This window comes from Chiloscyllium plagiosum, unplaced genomic scaffold (genome assembly GCF_037043375.1).
Source record: "Chiloscyllium plagiosum isolate Xiang-an unplaced genomic scaffold, Cpla_swu_hap1 HiC_scaffold_18, whole genome shotgun sequence".
Taxonomy (NCBI): domain Eukaryota; kingdom Metazoa; phylum Chordata; class Chondrichthyes; order Orectolobiformes; family Hemiscylliidae; genus Chiloscyllium; species Chiloscyllium plagiosum.
In genome coordinates this window covers 61,198,531-61,222,546 of record NW_028270156.1, presented here as the reverse complement: position 1 = coordinate 61,222,546, position 24,016 = coordinate 61,198,531, and the positions used below count along the sequence as shown (strand labels likewise).

Genomic DNA, 24,016 nt, shown 5'->3' with positions numbered 1-24,016 from the left:
TCGTACGTGTATGGAATGAGCTACCAGAGGAAGTGGCGGAGGCTGGTACAATTGCAACATTTAAGAGGCATTTGGATGGGTTTATGAATAGGAAGGGTTTGGAGGGATATAGGCCGGGTGCTGATTGGTGGGACTAGATTGGGTTGGGATATCTGGTCGGCATAGGCGGGTTGGATCGAAGGGTCTGTTTCCATGCTGTACATCTGTGACTCGAAAGAGACTTTCTTTCGAAACTGTGTCCCATTAGTCAGATCAAAACTCAGTGGAAATTATTACTTGTAACATCTGAACTCGCTCTGGAGACTTCTGGGTTATGTTGGACTCTGGTTTAGTTTTGCTGTCGTGTATGCGGGATTTTTGATTTATGCAGGCAGGGTGTTAAATATAAGACTACTCGCAGAAATTGGTGAAAAGGCATTGGGTAAAATCTTACATGATTAGTGAAGCTAGAGCCTGTTCATATAATTGAATGCAAATTCAGTTCGTTATTTGCTTAGACCAGAATTGTCATGAATGTAAGCATTAAACAGACAGAACACTGTCAATGTCAAGAAAGAATTAGCATTATTCAAATATTGGAACATTGATCATTTACATTGGGGAAGAAAAATAGTCCCAGTGTAGACCCTTAAATTTTGGAAGGTGTATATATGCTAGTGTGTGAATAAATAAATATAGGAAACACAGAAAATATATGGTGATGTTGTGACATGAACACCCAGTAATCCTTTATTTTAAATCAATGACTGCAGTAACCTTTAAATTTAATTTGATTTATTTTCAGCGTTTTTACTTTTTGTTGGAACCCCAGATCTTTCAATCGGAAGACATGGAACAAATGTAATTGTCCCAATTCTTGAGGATTTCATTACGTGGCCTCCAAATTCCAGCCTATCTGCCAGGCCAAGCTGTCTTTATCCCCCTTTCCATTGTCACTATGTTTATGTGTAGATGGTGGCATAGTGGTAACGCTATTGGATAATAATCCCAATGCTCTGGCGACCTGAATTTTATATCCTACTAGAGAAATTGCTGGAATAATAACTCTGGAATTAAAGGCAGATGTAACTCAGTAATTATAGAACCCCTACAGCGTGGTAGCAAGCTATTTGGTCCATCAAATCCACAGAGACCCTCTGGAGAGCATTCCACCCAGACTGGCTCCCAAACCCTATACCCATAACCCTGGATTTCACACAGCCAATCCACCTAACCTATTCATCTTTGGACTATGGGAAGAAATAGAGCAACCGGAGGAAACTATGCAGGCGTGGGGAGAACGTGCAAACTCCACACAGGCAGTCGCCCGAGGCTGGAATCGAGCCCAGGTCCCGAGCACTGTGAGGCAGCTGCGCTAACCACTGTGCCATCGTGCCACCAGGATGGCCAGGAACCACTCGTCAATTGTCATAAAAACCCTCGTAGTTCACTAATGTTGAAATCTACCATCCTTTCTCCAACTTGCCTGTGAGTGTTCAGAATCGCAGCAATGCTATTGATTTGCAATTGCCCTCTGAAATGGATAAAAACAAACCACAAGGATTAAGGGTCAACTAGAGATGGGAAGTAAATGCTGTCCTCATCAGTGACACCAGAGCTCATTCAAGAATAAAGCAAATAAAAAGTCTTAAATTCCTAAACAGTGCAGGGTAATCTTGAAGGTTTGGCAACATGTGTTGATACCTATGTACTTATCACTTCACCGCCACTGTCCACAGTCACTTTAACTTTCATATTTCTCCAATAGGGAAGAAATGTTTGTGTACATGCTGCAGCTTAGGATACTACATCCACTGCTCCTGGTGTCCTTGCCTGTAAGGTGGGCGACTATTCAGTGTGTAGCCTCAAAGCTGAGCTCCCTGTCATATGCCTCTTCAATTCTCCTCCAACTCCTGAGCTGAATCCTCCGCCTTTAGTAGTGTTGCAACAAAGTTCAATTCTAGGAGGAAGAACAGCCCTTTTGTCCTTCTCTGAGGCAGCCCTTCCAGCCTGGATATTAACCTTAGCAGATTTAGACCATATTTGTATATTTTTATTTTCTGTCTGGAGTAAAATGCTGGCAATGTTGAATGGTGGGTCCAACTTTTTAATAGAGTTGACGACTGAGTTATTATCCCATCTGAAAGCATGCTGGGTGGGGCCATGTATACCTGCTGCTTTTATTTCCTCCTTTCAGGTTCAAGGGTATCTGAAGCCCTGCCCATATCCCTGATATTTTTTCACCTCCATTCCTACCTGGCCTGACCCCACCTCATCCCAACATGACTTTTAGCAAATCCCAAGGGCCCTCTGTTTTGTGAATGCTTATAACTTACTCCTCTTATCATGTCTCTGCCATCTAGTAACATTACTTCAGGCTTTTTATTTTTGATTCAAGGGCCCTACAGGTCATAGGACTACAGGAACAAAAGTGTACCAGAAACCCCTCAAGCCTGATCCACTGTTCAATGAGATCATGAATGATATGTGGCCTAACTCCATATACCTATCTTTGACCCATATACCCTTAATACCTTTGCTAAACACAAATGTATCTATCTTGGATTTAAAATAACACCTGATCCTGCATCCACTGCTGTTTGTGGAAGAGAGTTCCAAAGATCTATTATCCTTTGTGTGTAAATGTTTGCTTTCTAATATCACTTCTGAAGAATATGACCCTAATTCTCCGACTGTGCTCCCTAGTTTCTGAATCCCCAACAAGGGGAAATAGCTTACCTTTATCTACCCTGTCTTTTCTTGCTAATATCTTAAAGACTTCAATCAGATCACTCCTTATCCTTCACAGTTCTACAGAAAACAGACATAATTTGTATAATCTCTCCTGATAATGTAACTAATGAAGTCTGGGTATTGTTCTTGTAAGCTGAAAATGTGCTGCTGGAAAAGCGCAGCAGGTCAGGCAGCATCCAAGGAGCAGGAGAATCGATGTTTCGGGCATGAGCCCTTCTTCTCCAGCATCTGCAGTCCTCACTTTCTCCTATTGTTCTTGTAAACCTATATTGTACTCCCTCCAAGCCCAGTATATCCTTTTGAAAATGTGGTGCTCAGATCTGCTCACAGGACTCCTAGTGGGATGTAAACAGGGCTTTGTATAAATGTAGCATAACTTCTGCATTCTTGTACTCTAGTCCTCTTGATAAAAAGACCAGCATTCCATTAGCTTTCCTGATTACTTTCCCCACCTGTTCGTGCTATTTTAAAAATATATGTACCTGAAACCCCAAGTCTCTTAGGACATTCACTATATTTAACTTCATACTATCTAGAAAGTAGCCTGATCTATCTTTTTCCAGTCCAAAGTAGAGAGCCTCAAACTTGCTTACGTTGGTCTCCATCTGCCACAGTTTTGCCCATTCACTTAGTCTAACAATATCCCTTTCCTGTTATCTACAATGCCTCCTAAACTAATGTGCATAACTGAGGTTCTCATACAGATCCTTGTAGGAACCATTGGTCACATGCTGCCAATTTTAATACTTTCCCATCATCCATTTCTTCTGTAGCCAGCCATTCAACCAATTTCCCAGTAACATGCCCTCAATGTCATGAGCTTTGACCTTCGTTAACTGTTCGTTACATGGGACTTCATCAAATGCTTTCTGAAAGTCCACATAAACAGCATCCACAGACATTTCACTGTTCCTAACTTAGTCACCTCTTCAAATTCAACGATGTTTGTCCGGCATGACCCATCTGTCCTGAATGGATGCTGGTTCTCCCTGATTAACTAACTAAAGCTTTTCAAGGTATTCAGTTAATCCATCCTTATTATATTCTCCACAGACGTTTGGCTAAATAGTCTATAATTACCCTGGTTTTCATCTTTTGCCCTTCCTAAAAAGTGGAGTGATGTGTCATTTTCCAATCCAGAGGGATGACCCCTGTATCAGGTGAACTCTAAAAGATTTATAGCGTGTTTACAGTGTGCTCTCCTATATCCTTTAATTGCCCTCAGATGGAAACCATCTGGTCCTGGGGGTTGTAACTCTTCAGTTCCATTAATTTCCAAATTACTGGTGTTTTACTTGTGTTCATTTTATTCAGTCCCTGCCCCCAATCTATTATTAACTTTCTCCTAACTTCCAGCAAGCACTTCTTTTCTCATATAAATACTGAGGCAAAGTAATTATGCCTAATTTGTCCCCCAAAGCCATTGTCAGTTTCCTCATTTTCACTCTACAGTGAGCCAACATTGCTCCTGACCACTTGCTTTGCTTTCTAACTTGTCTTGCATCTTGGTGCATGTTTGTGTATTTATTTCTGTGTGGGTGTTTGTGTATGAGTCCAGACAGGGTGTGAATTTAGTTGTAGGTGAGTGCATGAATGTTCAGTGTTTGTATAGTTGTGTGGATTTGATTTCCCTTCTTGTGCCTCTCTAGCTTTTTAAATTTTTGTTTGAAATTTCTTACAGTTAAATAGTGGCCTGGAATTTGCTGGTAAAATAACAGCACCTTTATTGCATCTGCCATTATCGATGTCTATCTGATTCATTTATCTAACCATAGATAGAGAATTAGCTGCAATGATTTAGCTCCTTGATCCTGCACTGTTTCTTTGGGCATCCACAAGTTTAAATTGAGATTTACATTTCTCCCAGTTGAAGAAAATCTGGCTGCTTTTGAATGTGTTAATTGGTGGAACAAATGGAAATTGGAAAGCCGCTTAGAACATGCCTCTGAGAGATTTTGGCATGGAGCACGTACTGTATCTACCAATCTGTCTCTTTGAAAACAGCAGTGCAGTTCTCTGAAACTGAAACTCTGAAAGAAAAACAAACTGCTGGAAAATACTTAGATTAGACAGTATCTGCAGAGTGGAAAAAGTTTTTTGTTTTGGCCAATAACCATTTATTATTAGGACTTGAAGATACTTGGAGATTATGGGTAGGACATGAGCAATGGTAGGATTTGTAGAAGAATCAGACAAGAATCTCAATGTTGGGAGTGTCTCACTGCATCTTTTATGCTTTTGTGTTTTGGCAAGATGAGTCTCATGCTAGGTGTTGGTGAATTACTAAATTAGGGAGAGTATATATGGTTAAATACCTTATTAATGCACTACTTGTCTTGTTAATATTTGACATCCTCTTTTACCAAATGTAACAATCAAACTAGACATTGAGGATTCTCCATGTGGAAGCCAGTGTATGTACTGATGACTTTGACTCACCGCTGGCTGAAAACAGCCTTGACATTGCTCAGGACCAAACAGCATCTCCCGACACAACCCACTGGCATCAGCCGCGGACTCCCCATATCCATGGATGTTGGCATCGGACATCTAACCCTTTATGAACCACCATGGCATCTCTCCGATCCACTTGACGGCCTCTTAGAAATTCATTGCTGGTTGCTGGCTCATCCTGCATTGAAAGGCTAGGGCAAGGACACTTTACACAAAGGAACATTCACTCAGATCATGGGCTGCTCACTTGCTATTTTTGTGCCCACTCATTTTACGCCAATTTGCAAGCTCTCAGTAACCATACCTTGCCATGCCATGCTAATTAGTACACTGGACACTTCCATGCTGTTCTGAGGAAGGGTCACTGGACCCGAAACATTAACTCTCCTCTCTCCCCTAGAGGCTGCCAAGCCTGTTGAGTTTTCCCAGCAATTTCTGGTTTTGTTTCTGAATTTACAGCTTCTGTAGTTCTTTGGTTTCTTGTTTGGCAACTTGCCTTGCCGGACAAGAGGATGTATATCATGCTGTGGGCATCCACAGCGTAAATACATTGTATGTGCAGGACACACAACCCTGTATCTGCCTTGGTTTTCTTACTCCCAGACGCTGCAGCAGCATCTCAACACATACATCCAATGGTACATATTTTGATGGTATTAAGCAAGAATTTTCAAAAGCTGATTGGGGCCAGATGTTTGCAGACAAAGGGATGACTGGAAAATGGGAAGCCTTCAAAAATGAGATAATGAGAGTCCAGAGACAGTATATTCCTGTCAAGGTGAAAGGAAAGATGGTAAGTGTAGGGAAAGCTGGATGACTAGAGAAATTGAGGTTTTGGTTAAGAAAATGAAGGAAGCGTGTGTCAGGTATAGACAGGATAGATCGACTGAATCCTTAGAGTCTAAAGGCAGTAGGAGTATACTTAGGAGGGAAAGCAAGAGGGCAAAAAGGAGACTTGAAATAGCTTTGGTAAATAGGATTAAGGAGAATCCAGAGGGTTTTTATAAATGCAATTAAGGGCAAAAAGGTAACTAGGGAGAGAATAGGGCCCCTCAAAGATCAGCAAGGCAGCCCATGTGTGGAGCTGCAGGAGATGGGAAATATTGAACAATTGCACAAAATAAGGAGTTTGGGATTGAAGGGGACTTAGCGGTTTGGTTGAAATTGGCGAGCTGAAAGAAGACAGGGTGGTGGTTGATGGGAAATATTCATCCTGGAGCTCAATGTGGGCCGCAAAGATCTGTTTTGGGCCCACTGCTGTTTGTCGTTTTTATAAATGACCTGGATGTGGGCGTAGAAGGATGGGTTAGTAAATTTGAAGATGACACTAAGGTAGGCAGAATTATGGATAGTGCTGAAGGATGTTGTGGGTTACAGAAGGACATGGGTAAGATGCAAAGCTGGGCTGAGAAGTGGCAAATGGAGTTTAATGTGGAAAAGTGTGAGGTAGTTCACTTCGGAAGAAATAACAGGAATGCAGAGTTCGGGGCTAATGGTAAAATTCTTGGTAGTGTAGAGAAACAGACAGATCTTGGTGTCCATGTGCATAAATCCCTGAAAGTTGCCACCCAGGTTGATAGGGTTTTTAAGGAGGCATATGGTGTGTTGGCATTTATTGGTAGGGGGATTGAGTTTCATAGCCATGAGGTTGTGCTTCAGCTGTACAAGACACCAATAAGGTTGCACCTGGAGTATTGTGTGCTGTTTCGGTCACCACATTATAGGAAGGATGTGGAAGCTTTGGAAAGGGTTCGGAGGAGATTTATTAGGATGTTACCTGGTATGGAAGGTCATTCTTATGAGGAAAGGCTGAGGGAATTGAGGCTGTTTTCGTTGGAGAGAAGAAGGTTGAGAGGTGACTCAATTGAGACATATAAGATAATCAGAGGTTTAGATAGGGTGAACAGTGAGAGCCGTTTTCCTCAGATGGTGAAGGCTAACACGAGGGAGCATAGCTTTAAATTGAGGGGTGATAGATTGAGCACAGATATTAGGGGTAGTTTCTTTAATTGGAGAGTAGGGGATATAGAATGGCCTGCCTGCAACCATAGTAGACTAGCTGATGTTAAGGGCATTTAAATGGGCATTGGACATACATAGGGATAATAATGGAACGGTGTAGGTTAGATGGGCATCAGATTAATTTTGCAGCTCGGCGCAACATCGAGGGCCGAAGGGCCTGTACTGCGCTATAATGTTCTATGGGGAGATACTAAATGAGTATTTTGCATCAGTGTTTTACAGTAGAGAAGGATGTGGAAGGTATAAATGTGGGGAAATAGATGGTGACATCTTGAAAAATGTCCATATTACAGAGGAGGAATTGCTGGATGTCTTGAAACGCATAAAAGTGAATAAATCCCCAGGATCTGATCAAGTGTACCTTAGAAATCTGTGGGAACCTAGGGAAGTGATTGCTGGCCCCTTGCTTATATATTTGTATCATCAATAGTCCCAGGTGAGGTGCCGGAAGACTGGAGGTTGGCTAGCATGGTGCCGCTATTTAAGAAAGGTGATAAGGAACAGTCAGGGAACTATAGACTGGTGAGCTTGCCATCGGTGGTGGGAAAGCTTTTGAAGTGAATCCTGAGGGACAGGATTCATGTGTATTTGGAAAGGCAAGGACTGATTAGGGATTGTCAGCATGGCTTTCTGCATGGGAAATCATGCCTCACAAACTTGATTGAGTTTTTTGAGGAAGTAACAAAGAGGATTGATGAGGGAAGAGCAGTACATGTGATCTATATGGGCTTCGGTAAGGCATTCGACAAAATTCCTCATGGAAACTGGTTAGCAAGGTTAGATCTCATGGAATACAGGGAGAACTAGCCGTTTGGATGAAGAATTGACTGGAAGGTAGAAGACAGAAGGGTTGTGGTGGTGGAGGGTTGTTTTTGAGACTGAAGACCTGTGACTAGTGGAGTGCCACAAGGATCAGTGCTGGGTCTTCTGCTTTTGGTCATTTATATAAATGATTTGGATGTGAGCATAAGAGGTACAGTTAGTAAGTTTGCAGATGACACCAAAATTGGAGGTGTAGTGGACAGCGAAGGAGGTCACCCCAGAGTACCATGGAATCTTGATCAGATGGGCCAATGGGCTGAGGAGTGGTAGATGGAGTTTAATTTAGATAAATGAGACGTGGTGTGTTTTGGAAAAATCAGAGCAGAACTTATACACTTATTGGTAAGGTCATGGGGAGTGTTGCTGAACAAAGATACCTTGGAGTGCAAGTTCATAGTTCCTTAAAAATAGAGCTATTGGTAGATAGGATAGTGAAGAAGGCGTTTGGTATGCTTGCCTTTATTGGTCAGAGTATTGAGTATAGGAGTTGGGAGGTCATGTTACGGCTGTACAGGACATTGGTTAGGCCACTGTTGGAATATTGCGTGCATTTCTGGTCTCCTTCCTATCGGAAAGATGTTGTGAAACTTGAAAGGGTTCAGAAAAGATTTACAAGGATGTTGCCAAGGTTGGAGGATTTGAGCTGTAGGGAGAGGCTGAACAGGCTGGGGCTGTTTTCCCTAGAGTGCTGGAGGCTGAGGGGTGACCTTTGTAGGGTTTATAAAATAATGAGGGGCATGGATAGGATAAAGAGACCAGGTCTTTTCCCTGGTGTCGGGAAGTTCAGAACTAGAGGGCATAGGTTTAGGGTGAGAGGGGAAAGATATAAAAGCGACTAAAAGGGCAACTTTTTCACAAGGAGGGTGGTGCATGAATGGAATGAGCTGCCAGAGGAAATGGTAGAGGCTGTTACAATTACTGCATTTAAAAGGCATCTGGATGATTATATGACTAAGAAGAGTTTAGCGGGATATAGGATGAGATTAATTTAGGATATCTGGTCGGTATAGACGAGTTGGACCAAAGGCTCTGTTTCCGTGTGTACATCTCTATGACTCTATGAAAGGAAGATTACGTGACACAGACACTAGATCAGTCAAGCAAAATGGTGAAATTTCTACAAATGTGAAAATATACGCTTGTCACCTGTACCACCAATGTACGCTAAAAGGATTTTCTTCCTCCCCCCTCCCTCCTACCATGTCTTAGTTCAGCCCCTGGTTTCCTGCTGGGATGTAAGGAACTTGCTCAGCAGTGGAGCCCCAGTGGAGGTTGAATTGGATGAATAGTGGTAGTTACTCATTTGGAGGGACATGGATATCTCTGAATTTCCACAGGAGTGACCCTGGTCTTCCCATATGCAGGGCCAGGAATCTCTCCTTGTGGGAGCTAAAGAATCTAATGTTGGGCACCCTTCCACCTTTTTTTTGCCTTATTGTGCGGTGCCTTCTCCATGAAGTTGGAAGAGAGAGAAGGAGGGAATGAGTGAGATAAAAGCCGGTGAGGTGGTGCTTAGTGCAGGTGGAGGAAAGCTGGTGAAATGCCCGGGCGAGTAAGGAGGCAGCACTGAGGCCATTCCAGGAGTGTGGGAGTGTTGAGGATGGACAGGGTGGAAATGAGAGCAACTGAGGGAAGATGTTGCTGTCAATAATGGGAGTGGTTGAGCATGTGCCTTGGTGGGTGCAACAGTAGGGACAGAGTGAATATGAGAAGATAAGCTAAATGCGGGAAGAATGTTCCCAATATTGGGAACAACCAGAACTCGGGGGTCACAGCCTAAGAACAAGGGATAAGCCATTTAGGACCGAGATGAGGAAGAATTTCTTCCCTCAGAGTTGTGAACCTGTGGAGTTCTCTCCCACAGTAAGCTGTTGGGGCTAGTTTGTTAGATATATTCAAGAGGGAGCTGAACATGGCCTTTACAGCTAAAGGGAACCTGGGGTATGGAGAGAAAGCAGGAATGGGCTACTGAGATTGCATGATCAGCCATGATCATATTGAGTGGTGGAGCAGGCTTGAAGGACCGACACCTGCACCTTTTTTCCATCTTTTTAAGAGTGTGCCACTTCCTCTCGAGGAGCAGAGAAGGCGATTGAGCTACCTGCGGCACTCTGGCTGTTCCTCCACTCTGTTAAGGTGGCACTGACCCCTAGGTGGTGACCTCAGACCAGTCTCTGGTGGTGTGGCATCCTTTACCAATCCTCTGGGCAATGGCTACCCCCTAGTTTGCATCACCCCCCTCAACCAGGAGCTCTGTATCCCTGTTGGAGAATCATCCTCTCCTTCTCCGACATTGTCAGCTTCCTTCCCTGACCGAATAGGTTGTATTGGAAGGCCTGCGCTCATCCAGGTACGCACCAGCCTTTTAAAGATGGCATAGGTACCAAGGTCTTTTGGCTACTGCCATAATGTTAGTGAATTCCAAGAGACAGTCCACACAGGATGATGCCAAGCAATCTTCCTGGATAACCTCCAGCACTTTTGAGACATCAATGGCAAAATATAACAATGGAAGTAAAGGTCACCTATTGCCTTGATGATCTTGTGCAGTGAGTGGTGAGCTGTTCCAGGAATGGCGTTTGGTAAGATGGGGATGGAATCAGATGTGAAGGACATTATAGGGGCAGGATCCTTAGTTAATGAGGTGTCTTTGCTCAGATAAAGCGAGAAATCTCACTCTGCCTTGCAGCAAGATACCCTTCAAAAAACTTGATGTAACTGGCACCTAGCCAAAAAAAAAATTCAGTCCAATGGGTTTCTGAGCAAGAAGAAAACCATGGAAAAGGAGGAGCCGGGATGTCACAGAAATGAAAGATTTATGATTGGGCAAAAGTGAATAAATGACAAACAATGATCCAACACACCAGTAGAACTGAATTGTGCATTTAATAGGAATATCTCGTCGCATAAAAATATGTTGTTGACTAATAGAAATTGCTGACTAGCCACAGGAAAGCTTCCTTGCTTCTCTATGAATTCTAAGAAGGTGGGGCCTCAACTTTAATATTGCATCTTTGAACCTTACTGTTGATGTTATAGAATCCCTACAGTGCAGAAAGATGCCACTTGGCCCATTAAAGTCTGCACTGACCCTGCAAAGAACTTACCACCCTCACCCCAACATAAACCCACCTAACTTGCACATCCCTGGACACTCCAGGGCAATTTTTAGCATGGCTAATCCACCTAACCTGCACATTAGTGGGAGGAAACCAGAGGAAACCCTTGTAGACACGGGGAGAATGTGAAAACTCCACGCAGACAGTTACCAAGACTGGAATCGAATCTGGATGCTGTGAAGCAGCAGTGCTAAGTACAGCACCTCTGATGATACAGTACTCGAGTACCACAGTGATAGCTCCAACTAAGTTACTTGCTCATGTCTCTGGAGTGGGGAAAGAAACAGCTTCTGATTCAGAGCTGAAAGCACTATATCTTGGCGGCATGGATTCAATAGCATTGCGAGATCCAGTTATGAAAGTGATGAGGGGTTGGTTAGCTCAGTTGGCTAAAACCTGGATTACACCTCTTCCCACCCTATCTCTTGCAAAAATGCCATCCCGTATTCCCAATTCCTCCGCCTCCGCCGTATCTGCTCCCAGGAGGACCAGTTCCACCATAGAACACACCAGATGACCTCCTCCTTTAGAGACCGCAATTTCCCTTCCCACGTGGTTAAAGATGCCCTCCAACGCATCTCGTCCACATCCTGCACCTCCGCCCTCAGACCCAACCCCTCCAACCGCAACAAGGACAGAACGCCCCTGGTGCTCACCTTCCAACCTACCAACCTTCGCATAAACCAAATCATCCGCCAACATTTCCGCCACCTCCAAACAGACCCCACCACCAGGGATATATTTCCCTCCTCACCCCTCTCCGCCTTCCGCAAAGACCGTTCCCTCCGTGATTACCTGGTCAGGTCTAAGCCCCCCCTACGACCCACCCTCCCATCCTGGCACTTTCCCCTGCCACCGCAGGAACTGTAAAACCTGTGCCCACACCTCCATCCAAGGCCCTAAAGGAGCCTTCCACATCCATCAAAGTTTTACCTGCAAATCCACTAATATCATTTATTGTATCCGTTGCTCCCGATGCGGTCTCCTCTACATCGGGGAGACTGGGCGCCTCCTAGCAGAGCGCTTTAGGGAACATCTCCAAGACACTAGCACCAATCAACCAAACTGCTCCGTGGCCCAACATTTCAACTCCCCCTCCCACTCTGCCGAGGATATGGAGGTGCTGGACCTCCTCCACCGCCGCTCCCTCACCACCAGACGCATGGAAGAAGAACGCCTCATCTTCCGCCTCGGAACACTTCAACCCTAGGGCATCAATGTGGACTTCAACAGCTTCCTCATTTCCCCTTCCCCCACCTCATCCTAGTTTCTAACCTCCAGCTCAACACTGTCCCCTGTCTCATCCGGACTTGTCCGACCTGCCCAGCTCCTTTTCCACCTATCCACTCCACCCTCTCCTCCCTGACCTATCACCTTCATCTCCTCCCCCACTGACCTATTGTACTCTATGCTACTCTATCCCCATCCCCACCCTCCTCTAGCTTATCTCTCCACGCTTCAGGCTCTCTGCCTTTATTCCTGATGAAGGGCTTTTGCCCGAAACGTCGATTTTGCCTGTCCTCGGATGCTGCCTGAATTGCTGTGCTCTTCCAGCACCACTGATCCAGAAGCTCAGTTGGCTGGCCAGCTAGTTTGCAATGGAGAGTGATGTCAGCAACATGGGTTCAAAATCCACACTGGCTGAGGTTACCATGAAGGACACTCCTTCTCACTCTCTCCCTTCACCCGAGATGTGGTGACCCTTAGACTAAACCATCACCAGTCATCTCTCTGTAATGAGAGAGCAGCCCTGCAGTCTGGTAGGACAATGGTGACTTTGCCCTTTTTATGAAAATAATTCAACTGGAACAAAATTAAAAGCAATGATTTTCATTTTCATTGGTTCAGCGACTGTTTAATATCCTTACTGTTGATTTGCTCAAATAACATTTAATGAGCTCAGCTGGAAAATAAATATATACAAAACATAGTCAAAGAGAGGAATCATCAATGGAAGAATAAATAAAATCATCACAGTCACACAGTAGAGAAGCACTGAAGAAATAAAAAGATTGGTTTCCTTAGCTATTTACTTACCCTTAGGAAAGAAACCAAGTCTGAGAGCTAGCTAAGTAAACGAAAACCTGGGAAAATTACAAAATGATCAATAAACACCTGGAAATCTGAAAGCTTGAAAACATTCATCAGATCAGCCTGCACTGAACAAGAGGAGCTCATGGCCCACAATCGGAGCAAATTTATTAGATTTCTCATCTACCCTTTGGCTTGAATGGTGTCTAATGTCACAAATTGCAGGATTTTGTTGGGGCATTAGGGCCTTGTGGGGGAAAAAAATAATAAATTATCAAGGTCAACATACACTTGCATCATTCCTTTAACATGTAAAGAAAATGTCTCAAAGCATTTTGATGGAACATTATAAACCAAAGAGTAACAGTGACCCACGTGAGGAGATATTAGATCAGATGACCAAAGGCTTCACTGATGAGAATCTCCTTTTTTAACCAATGAAATTTATGGATGAAACAAAAAAAAGAGGGCTGACAGAGAAGGAAAGTGAAATTTGGTTCAGAAATAAAAAAATAAAGTGAATTTTAACACTCCCTCCCCCCCCCCGCCGCCGACCCCAACCCCAACACCGTCCCCCACCCCCCCCACACCCAACAAATGGTTCAGTTGGGGTCAGGTGGCATGTTGAAACAAACATTTCAACCCTAACTGCCCACCTGAAACTATGTACTTTTAACCTGCTAAAATATTTCATTAAATATGCATGTCTGAGATATTTTGTCTTCGTGAAGCTTTAAATTGGCTGCACCCTGTTTCCTGGGTCAGGGGTCCCAGCACCTGAAGGGAGTCCAGTCCTCCTGGAGCCAGCACTAATATCCTACTCCAGCACAAGCCCCATCTGTCAGCCAAAGGAACACCACAAAGGGAACCAACCCTCTCCTCCTCTGACTGGATGAGCTCACCACAGTATTTGCTCAGCCTCTCACTGAGCTCTGAACCCCCCCTCCCTCCCTCCCTCCCTCCCTCCCTCCCTCCCTCCCTCTCTACATTGCCCAACACAGCCTCTGATTACCTCCCAGTTTCTGATTTCCTGTGGGCTCCTCCACCCCAGCTTTTCTCACAATCCAATCTTTTATCTCCTTGGATAATCAAATAATCCCTACAGTGTGATAGCAAGTCATTGGCCCATCAAGTCTACACCGATCCGCCAATGAACATCCCACCCAGACCCACCCCCTACTCTATCCCTGCTTTCTTGCATTTCCTGTGGTCAATTCACCTAACTAGCATATCCCTGGACATTATGGGTAATTTGGCGTGACTGATCCACCTAACTGTCACATCTCTAGGAATCTGGGAGGAAACCAGAGCACCCAGAGGAAACCCAAGCAGAATATGTAAACTTCACAGAGACAGTTACCTGAGGATGAAATCGAACCTGGGTCCCTGGCTCTGTGAGGCAGTAGTGCTAACCACTGAGTCATCATGATGGTCTCTATTATCCAATCTCCCCCAACACTGGCATCTGATTGCCCACCCCAGTCTTGTTAATTTTTCATAATCTTCTCCCATGCCCCAATGTCAATGCATCCCAGTTTCTGATCTTCCCCAATACAAATTCACCCAATGACCTTTCTAATTCCACATTCATTCACTCACTTCTCTGCTTGGCAGTGACCTTGTGGCAAAGGCTCAGTTACCTGAAAGTCATCCAGCTTTTCAATCTGGTTGAGTATGACCAGAAAAGCAAACAGAACATGGCAATCAAGTTCTGTTGTAAAATTTAGTAACGCCTTCAATTTTACTCATGATATGGTTATCTGGTCATCTTTCTCTTTCGATAGTTCATTCTGGATGCTTGGCTGAGCTCTAATACCAACTAATGGTAAACTCCACAGGGTTCTGTTCACACACACGGAGGTATTTGCTAAGATTGATATTCATATGAGGCAACAAGTAGTTTATTTTCTTTTTGAATTGTTTTTTTGCAATGTCTGTACACTTTTTTTGGTCAAGGTTAAGAGGTACGGAGTGAGCTACATTCTGTTAGTGATGGCACTGTATAGTTGGCACCTTTACTGGGTTATAAGAACATATGTTTCAAAGCATTTTCTTAAATTTAGTTTTTTAAAAGTTCATTTCAAAGATTCTATTGTTATCAACTCATTCATCAGTTCCATAGTGCATACTGGGTGAGGGGGCATAGGGTGCATGGTGTTGCCATGAGTAAGATCTTATATTTTTGAAGTGGTCCAACCCCAGACTACGGTTCACAACTTCTCTGAGGGGCTTGAGCTATGTGCCTTTGATAAGCCGGTCCATTCCATTGAAGTTTTGAGGAGAGGCAATGTCAGCAGCGGAACTGGGCAAACTGTGATTGCAGGTCTGGGATCTTCTCTGCCTTTATCCCATATGCAAAAGTTGCCAGTGTGAGCAAACCAGATGGGAATCTCAGGATTGGGTTCCGCTTACCATTCTTAAAGGACTCAGCCCAACTCTGTGAACATTTGGCCCTAAGTTTCATTAGAAGGTATTCAGGCAGCTGGTCAAATGCTTGTACCTCCAAGCTAATCGCAAAACTCTGCTTTTGAAGCAGAAATTATTCAAAGAGGTTAATGCAGCCTCTCCATTCTACTCCACTCCACTCCAAAGATTTAAATTCACCTTATATTCTTTTTAAAAATTTGGATTGCTATGTGTGAGACAAAATATGTTTAATTAGGTCAGATTTTGATGAACATTGTACTGTCTGGTGTAATTGAGGGTCTAATTTCTAATCAGACTTATTTCAAATACAGCTTAAGTTGTAATTTATGTTAGTTACTACAATTATTTTCAAAAAATTACAATTAGAAAACATATGTAATAGTGCTTTGTATTCTGGATTCAAGTCTATCTCCAAAGAATGGGATGAAAATCACTTTTTCTATGGTTCTCAAGATGCTAACTCAAGTGGCTACAGCTTATATTAATCAACCCAATTTCAACAGTAGTCACCTGAGTGTCTAATGGGCGTCAAATTATGAGGCTTCACATATGGTACCTTGTCCTGACTTTTTAAAAAAAAATTTGTTCATGAGATATGGTATCACTGGCATTGACTATCCACCCCTAATTGTCCTTGAGAACCCACCTTCTTGAACAGCAGCAGTCCGTGTGGCATAGTTACTTCAACAATGCCCATAGAAAGGGAGCTGTAGGATTTTGACCCATTGGCGATGGATAGGTGAATTGGTTCCCGAGCAGGATAATGCGTGCTTTGAGGGAAACCTGCAGATGGTGTTCCCATGGATCCACTGCAACTATGTGATACATGTACTCGATTTGGAAGATGATTTTGAAGGTACAAATGGCTATCTTGGACTGTGAAGATGTGACGTACTGTTGCTGCTGTGAGATGGTGGTGGAGGGAGTGGACAGGTGCCAGTCCAGTGGGGCTGTTTTGTCCTGGATGATGGCAAGTGTTTTTGGAGCTGCACTCATCCCTGGCAAGTAGAGAATCTTCCATTACAGATGGTCCCTTGGCTTTGGGGTGAGTTACTCACTCCTGAGTAACTGTCTTTAACCTCTTTAGCCATTGTATTTGTATGGCAGGTCCACTTCAGTGGTAACTCCCGGGATGATGACGGTATAATGATGGATCAGCAATGGTAGTGCAATTAATGTCAAGGGAAGATGGTTATTGTTCTGTTCTGTTGAAGATGGTCATTGCCTAGCATTTGCAGCCTATCAGCAGAAGCCTAGATGTTACCCACTCTTGCTGCCTATGGACACCAATTATTTCAATGATTAAAGAAACCAAAAAAAACTGAAGAGTTGGGAACCTAATGAACACTGTGCAGTTTTTTAGATTAGATTAGATTACTTACAGTGTGGAAACAGGCCCTTTGGCCCAACAAGTCCACACCGACCCGCCGAAGCGCAACCCACCCATTCCCCAACATTTACCCCTTTACCTAACACTACGGGCAATTTAGCATGGCCAATTTACCTGACCTGCACATCTTTGGACTGTGGGAGGAAACCGGAGCACCCGGAGGAAACCCACGCAGACACGGGGAGAATGTGCAAACTCCACACAGTCAGCCGCCTGAGTCGGGAAATGAACCCGGGTCTCTGGCGCTGTGAGGCAGCAGTGCTAACCACTGTGCCACCGTGCCGCCCAGTTAATGAACATCCGCACTTCTGACCATTGGATAGAACGAAGATCATTGATGAAACAGCTGAAGTTGGTAGGGCCTTGGCTAGAATTGCAGATTTCTTGCAGCAATGTCCTGAACTGAAACTTTTCACCTTCAACCACTCCACCCACTTTCTCTGTGTCAAGTACAATTTGAACCAATGGAGAGAATCCCCTCAAATCTCCATTGAACTCAGTTTTTGTGAGGGCTCACACTTTGAATCACACCGAGAGCAGTCACACTCATGGGCAGGTATTGGATTTGCCCTGCTTTTCCTCCAACAGGACATACCCTCATACAATTTCTTACATTATTGGGCCAGCACTATCATTGCAGGTGTACTGAAAGGCAAGGCAAACTTGGCCTGTAGGAGTTGGAATGTGTATTCCTGTTGATTTTATTTCATGCTGTGACCACTGTCACTTGCCAGCCATCCAAGGCAATGTTGCATGCAGAGCTCTTGTCCAGACAAAAATGGAATAAATTGACATGGGGAGGGGGTGGGGGGAAGCTAGGTCATGAATAAGTGGCTTATGTAGTCCTCTGGCTGTGGAAATGGAAGGATTAAATGCAAATTGAAGAAGGTGGGTAGATATAAATGTCAAAGTCAGAAGTTTTATTGCAATGGAAGTGGAAAGGCTTAGATTTAAATGGAGGTTCCACTAGCTTCCTGCATATTGGAGACCAGTGGGCTACTATGGAATGTCAGCCTCAGAAGACTTCATTGTGTAAGCTCCTGTTAACTAAATTGGAAGCAGGAATAGCTGTAAATGCTTGTGGTGTTATTGTGAAACTAATATACCTGAAATAACTATTTTAGGGTTCTTACCTTTCCGGTCAGCTAAGCATACATCATCTACACATCTGCCATTAGTGTTTATGCATTTTACTTATCATGTAAGACACCTGCACAGACAGTTTATAAATTCACAATGCTGTCAGGTATGTGTCTTAGATGTATTTTGAGAAACAAACCCCAGGCCAGATTCTGGTACTTGTACGTGATTGGATTGTTTATGGGAATGCTCCCAGTGAAAGGATTAGACCTCTGAGAATCCAACAACACTTCAAAGTATGCAAACCATGACTGCAAACAAGATCTGATATCTGGAAATGCACCCAGTCTTGCATTAATTCAAACTGTGCTCATGTTTCCAAAGAATTTTGATTATATCGAAATGTAGACTAAAAACGACAAATAAAATTGGGGCCATAGAAAAGCATTAAATTCTCATCATACTGTTGTTTTTAAGTACATAAAGTAAAACTTCATCGCATTCAACCCTCATTCATGTGCATCAGACATGGATACTAATACCATTCAAAGAAGCAGAAACCACCGAGCAGATCTTAGCAAGGACAGATATTTAAAGCTGTAGTAAAAGCCAAAAAGATTGACTTAGATTCTGCTCACAAGTTGAAGAGCGTCTCTGAACAAACTGAATTATGGGAAGCTTGTGTGCGTGAAGCTCTGTAGCTCCGTATGCAGAGGCTAGACATTTTAATGGATAGACGGGCAATTGGACAAAGGCATCAATAGACCATTACTAAAGACTTGGACACATTGATTTGCATGTGTGAAAAAAAGAAATATTTGCTATGTTTAGTACTTTTCAGTGTCTAGAAAACAGGAGAAAAAATATTGAAACATTAAAGATGTAGCAATCAACATAATACTGGATCTAGCAAGTCTCCATGTTACTTTGTGTCAATTCATCAAAGCTGGAAGCTAGCACAACCAGGTTAGGTTACTAGTAGAATTGCTTGGTATTAGTTTCTTTTCTAAGCAGAGTTAGCAAGAATAATTTTCTGTTCTTGTTGGTAAACCATTCAGTCTGACTGTTTGCTGGGATGAGGCTGCTGCTATGCATCATTTTTCTTTCTCTCAACAGACCACCCATTTTATTAAAGAAGAGTGTGTTACCTGTGGAGAGAGCCGAGGATCACAAATAAACATAAGGTAAGGACAGGACCGCATTTTATTTCAGTATTGTGGTCGGCCTGTGTAAAAAGGTATGGAAATTATGCAAAAAATATTCCACTCCTATGCCTGTTGCCTAGCTGCCACTGTTGTTCCTTAACAGAATGTAGCTGTTGAGAAATGGTGCTTTGAGTGCCAGTTTGAAGAAGGATGGCATAATGTAAGGTGCCTGAACTATTTTGAATGAATGCAATAACTTTGCATAGGGTCATGGGAACTCATAGCTCACACCACAGGTAGAGTTTATTATTGCACAAAACATTAAAATCACCCCAGACAATCATGTTCTGTCTGCATTGTGATGTAGCACATCCTTTTATTCTCTTTGCCAGTTAGTAAGACCATAGAAGCAGAAATTAGACTCAACCCGCAAGTTTGCCTTAAGAGAATCCTGGAGAAGAACTCCCAAATCCCTTTGCACTTCAACATTACCTCAAGTGATGATTAAAGTGGCCAAAGTCATCAAAATGTACAAAGCTACCAGATTTTGCCATCAAATGTGATTTTCACTGAGCATTCGATCATGGTTGATGGGTTTTTCTACCCCACTTTCCCACGTTTTCCCAGCAACCTTTGATCCCTTTGGCAATCAAGAACTTATCTATCTCTGTTTTAAATATACTCAATGACCTGGCCACCACAGCCTTCTGTGGCAGTAAATTCCATAGATTCCCCACTCTCTGGCTAAAGAAGTTTCTCCCTATCTCCGTTTTAAAAGGTCTTCTCTTTACTCTAAGGATGTGCCCTCAGGTCCTAGGCTCTCTGGCCAATGGAAACACCTTTTCAATGTCCGCTTTGTCCAGGCTGTTCACAATTCTGTAAGTTTCATTCAGATTTCCCCCTTATCCTTCTAAACTCCATCAAGTATAGTCCCAGAGTTCTCAAACATTCCTTGTATATTAAGCTTTTCATTCCTGGGATCATTCTCGTGAACCTCTTCTGGACCCGCTCCATGACCAATACATCCTTCCTGAGATTTGGGACCATGGGGCCCAAAATTGTTCACAAAACTCTAAATGTGGTCTGAGCAGAACCTTATAAAGCCTCAGAAGTACATCCTTGTTTTTATATTCTAGTCCTCTCGAGAATAATGGCAACATTGTATTTGCCTTCCTACTACCAACTCAACCTGTATGTTTACCTTAAGAGAATCCTGGAGAAGGACTCCCAAGTTCCTTTGAACTTCCAACATTACCTCAAATGAGATTCTCATGATTTAAGAGGCCAAAGTCATCAAAGTTTACAAAACAACCAGATTTTGTGGTCAAATATGATTTTCGCAGCATCGAGAAATAGTTTGAAATTGAAGCAGTTAATAGTCACACATTTAAGATGTGCCTTTGTCCAAATTTGAAACACTTTTAAAATATGTTTCTCCTGTCAATATATATCCTTTCTCTGAAATTTACAATTTTTTTTTCTTTAAAAACCCATTACTCTTCGGTTGAAACTCAAGCAGGTATTTGAACATTAATCTTTCAATTCACTGACTAAACGGTTAGGTTTGGCACTCTAATGTTTTTAACCAAAAGGTCTAGCAGGAGTCAATAAGTGTGAACCATGTATGTCTGTAGCGGTTACAGGCAGAACTATGCTTAGCAGTACTTTGTAAGAACCAGCCAATCCTTTACAAACGTTTAGAACAAGGAGTCTTAAAAACACCCAAAGTATCAATAATAATAACAACTTGGGGAACAACCTGTAATTTTCTGGAATTCCCTCATGGTTCATTGGTCAAGTATTGAGCAATGGAGAATTCCAGATCTACTTGTCATAACTAAAACATACAGAGTGAAACATATCAATCAATTATTTAAGGCAACTGCTGAATAAGTGTCAAAATCTGTTCTTCCCAAAAGCTGGAAAATACAGGAAATGAGTGCCCACAGATGTTAGGCCTAGTCTATAGGCAGAAGCCAGTTTTAACATTATATCTGCAAAGAAGATTGGGAACATTTTAAAATTCCCTAATGTTGGGCCAGTAATCTATTGCTGATGGCATTCTTCATGGAGGATAATTAATCTATCTTTGAGTCAGTGTGTATCTTAGCACAGATAGGGTGGTGTATGTTTGAGGTGCATTATTCACACTGATTACAGCCAATGTGAAAAGTAAATAATGAGCCAGGCTTTGTAACTTAAATGGATGCAGTATTCCTTGGGGGAGTTGGTGATGGGTGGAGTTCTGTGCATTTTGACACTTCACAGTGAAATTAATATAAAATTAATACAAATTTTTTTGCTATGTCATTGGATGATGTGTCATTAATGCGCATAGCGTGTGTTGCGACCTTGATGTGAATGGCTTCCTCAACCACTGTAAAGGACATCAAAGGATTGTTGGAGCTACAGAAAGGTCACACTATTTATGGACAACCTTTATTGAATGAGTTAGATTTTTATGATAATTTAACTGTTTGAATCATAGCCGTAGAATATATAATGAGTTTTTGGTATGTTGTGTGAGGAGTTAATTCTTAGTGTGATCTCTCAACGAGACAATATATGACATAGGAAGTGATGCTGTATCACATGACATTGCTCTCTTGTAGCCTCATGAAGACCAGTATGATTTTCTTAAAATAAAGTTTATGTTTTCCTTACCTCAGCCTCTGTAAATATATTTTAGCAGCACAACAAAACCAAGAAAATTTTAAGCTGAGGGCCTAAACATCCGGTAGTGTATCAATATAGCTGTGCTCCAGAAGAAACATTACTTAATGAGAGCCCTGGCTCTCTCATCCATTATATCAATTTCATGGAGTTTCATTATACAAGATAGTGGTTTCAAGCGTTTTCAGCTATTAACTTTATGAATATTCTGTGAGATTTTCTTTTTATTGGTCTGTTGTGAATACAATTTCCTTGAGTGGAAGACTACTTTTTCTCAAGCCTTTTGTCTATTATAACTACAGGGTTTATTGGTTCTACACACTGTGCATAGTGGTTAAATGGGTATTGAGTGTACAACTAGCCATGTGTGGTGGATGGAAAGGCATTGCCTAGAATGGGACGAATGAGCAAGACGTTTTGAAATTGCCTTCCAAAGCATTCTTAGCCTCATTGTAGTTCATGAGACCTCTGACACAATAAACCAGGAGTCATTTGAAAATTGGTCAACTCCAACAGGAAGCTTGAATATGCCAATCCCTGCAATGGAACCAAATATCGAAGGAGTATGTGATCTGAACCAGCCTGCACCTTTAAATGGTGCTGGTGAAAATTGGAACCCCAGGAATGGGTCAGGACTCTTAGAAGTGGGTCTGGGCTGCATCTCCACAATGTCTTTCTAACTCCATGAAAATCTAGCTCCTATTTTTCTGGTTTACTGATCTAGTAATGCATCACTGTGGAACCATAGAATCTCATCAACCTCCCAATTTAACTAAAATCATTGTCTTTTGCCAGTCCATTTTTTAAAGTTGGCATCCATTTTCCATCAGTTCAGTGGGCACATTTTATCTGCAATTTTCCTCCTCCACCTCCCCCCTTCCCCTTTAGATGTACTCTTGCTCCCGAAGTGCTGTTTCTAGCTTCTACCTAAGAACCTAAGAATTATGAGCATGAGCAGACCATGCAACCTCTTAACTGTACTGTCATTGAATACAATCATAGCCTCCATTCTATTTTGCTGTCCACTCTCTGAGATTAAAAACCCAAATGTATGAATTAGGAGCTTGAGCAGATAACTCAGTCCCCTCAAGTCTATGCTGTCATTTTAAAGAGATCAGAGTTGTTCTGATTAGTCTGCATGCTCCTCAATCTCATTAACCTCCGCTCTCTTGCTTATCAAGAAAATATTTACCTTGGGCTTAAAAACATTCAAAGGCCCTGCATTCATGCCTTTTGATGAAGGCAGTTCTAAAGACTCATGACACAGAAAAAAATTGTTCTTATTTCTTCCTTCATTGGGTGACCCCTCATTTTTAAACAGTAACCCCTTGTTTTATATTCTCCCAGAAGTGGAAAGATCCTTTCCACATCCATCATCTCTACACACCTCAGGATTTTACATCTTTCAACCAACTACTTTTCTAAACCCCCGCAAGAAATAGCTTAGCCTGTTTAACCTTTCCTTTATACGATAACAAGATATAAACCTTCTCCAAGCTGCTTTCAAAACATGCACATTGTTTCTTAAATAAGGAGATAAATACTGCATACAGTACTCTAAATTTAGTCTCATAAGTGCTTTGTATGAATTAAGCACAACCTCCCTACTTTTGCATTCAATTCCTCTTAGAATAAACAATCACTTTTTTTGGCTTTCTCAATGACTTGCTGTACCTGCATACTAACTTTTTGTGATTCATGCACTATGACACCAAGATCCCTCTGTATCTCAGAATTCTACAATATCTCACCATTTAGATAATATTCTTTATTCTTCATGTTGAAATCATCAGCTCCACATTGTCCCAAATTATACTTCATTTGCAAGACTTGCTTACTCACTTACACCTATGTTCCTTTTGTAGCTTCCTTATGTCCTCTACACAGCTTACCTTGTTAAGTATCTTTGTGTTATCAGTCAATTTAACAACTGTATGCTTTGTCCCTTCATCAAAATTATTGACAAAAATTGTAAAACGTTGAGGCCCAAGTACTCATCCCTGGACTACACCAGTCACTACATGTTGTCCAACCAGGAAATGATCCATTTATACTAACTATCTTTTCTGTTAGCTAGCCAGTCTCCTATCCATGCTAATATCGTTAATCCCTACATCATG

General features: G+C 42.4%; 1 protein-coding gene across 1 annotated transcript in view; it reads left to right on the top strand.

The window, feature by feature from the left end:
* trpm5 (transient receptor potential cation channel, subfamily M, member 5) overlaps nucleotides 1-24,016 on the top strand; it is a 130,308-nt gene that overhangs the window by 10,585 nt on the left and 95,707 nt on the right. Inside the window, exon 2 of the mRNA XM_087996732.1 lies at nucleotides 19,195-19,262. Coding sequence (XP_087852858.1) covers nucleotides 19,195-19,262 — 68 coding nt within the window. The remainder of the gene's footprint in view (nucleotides 1-19,194; nucleotides 19,263-24,016) is intronic.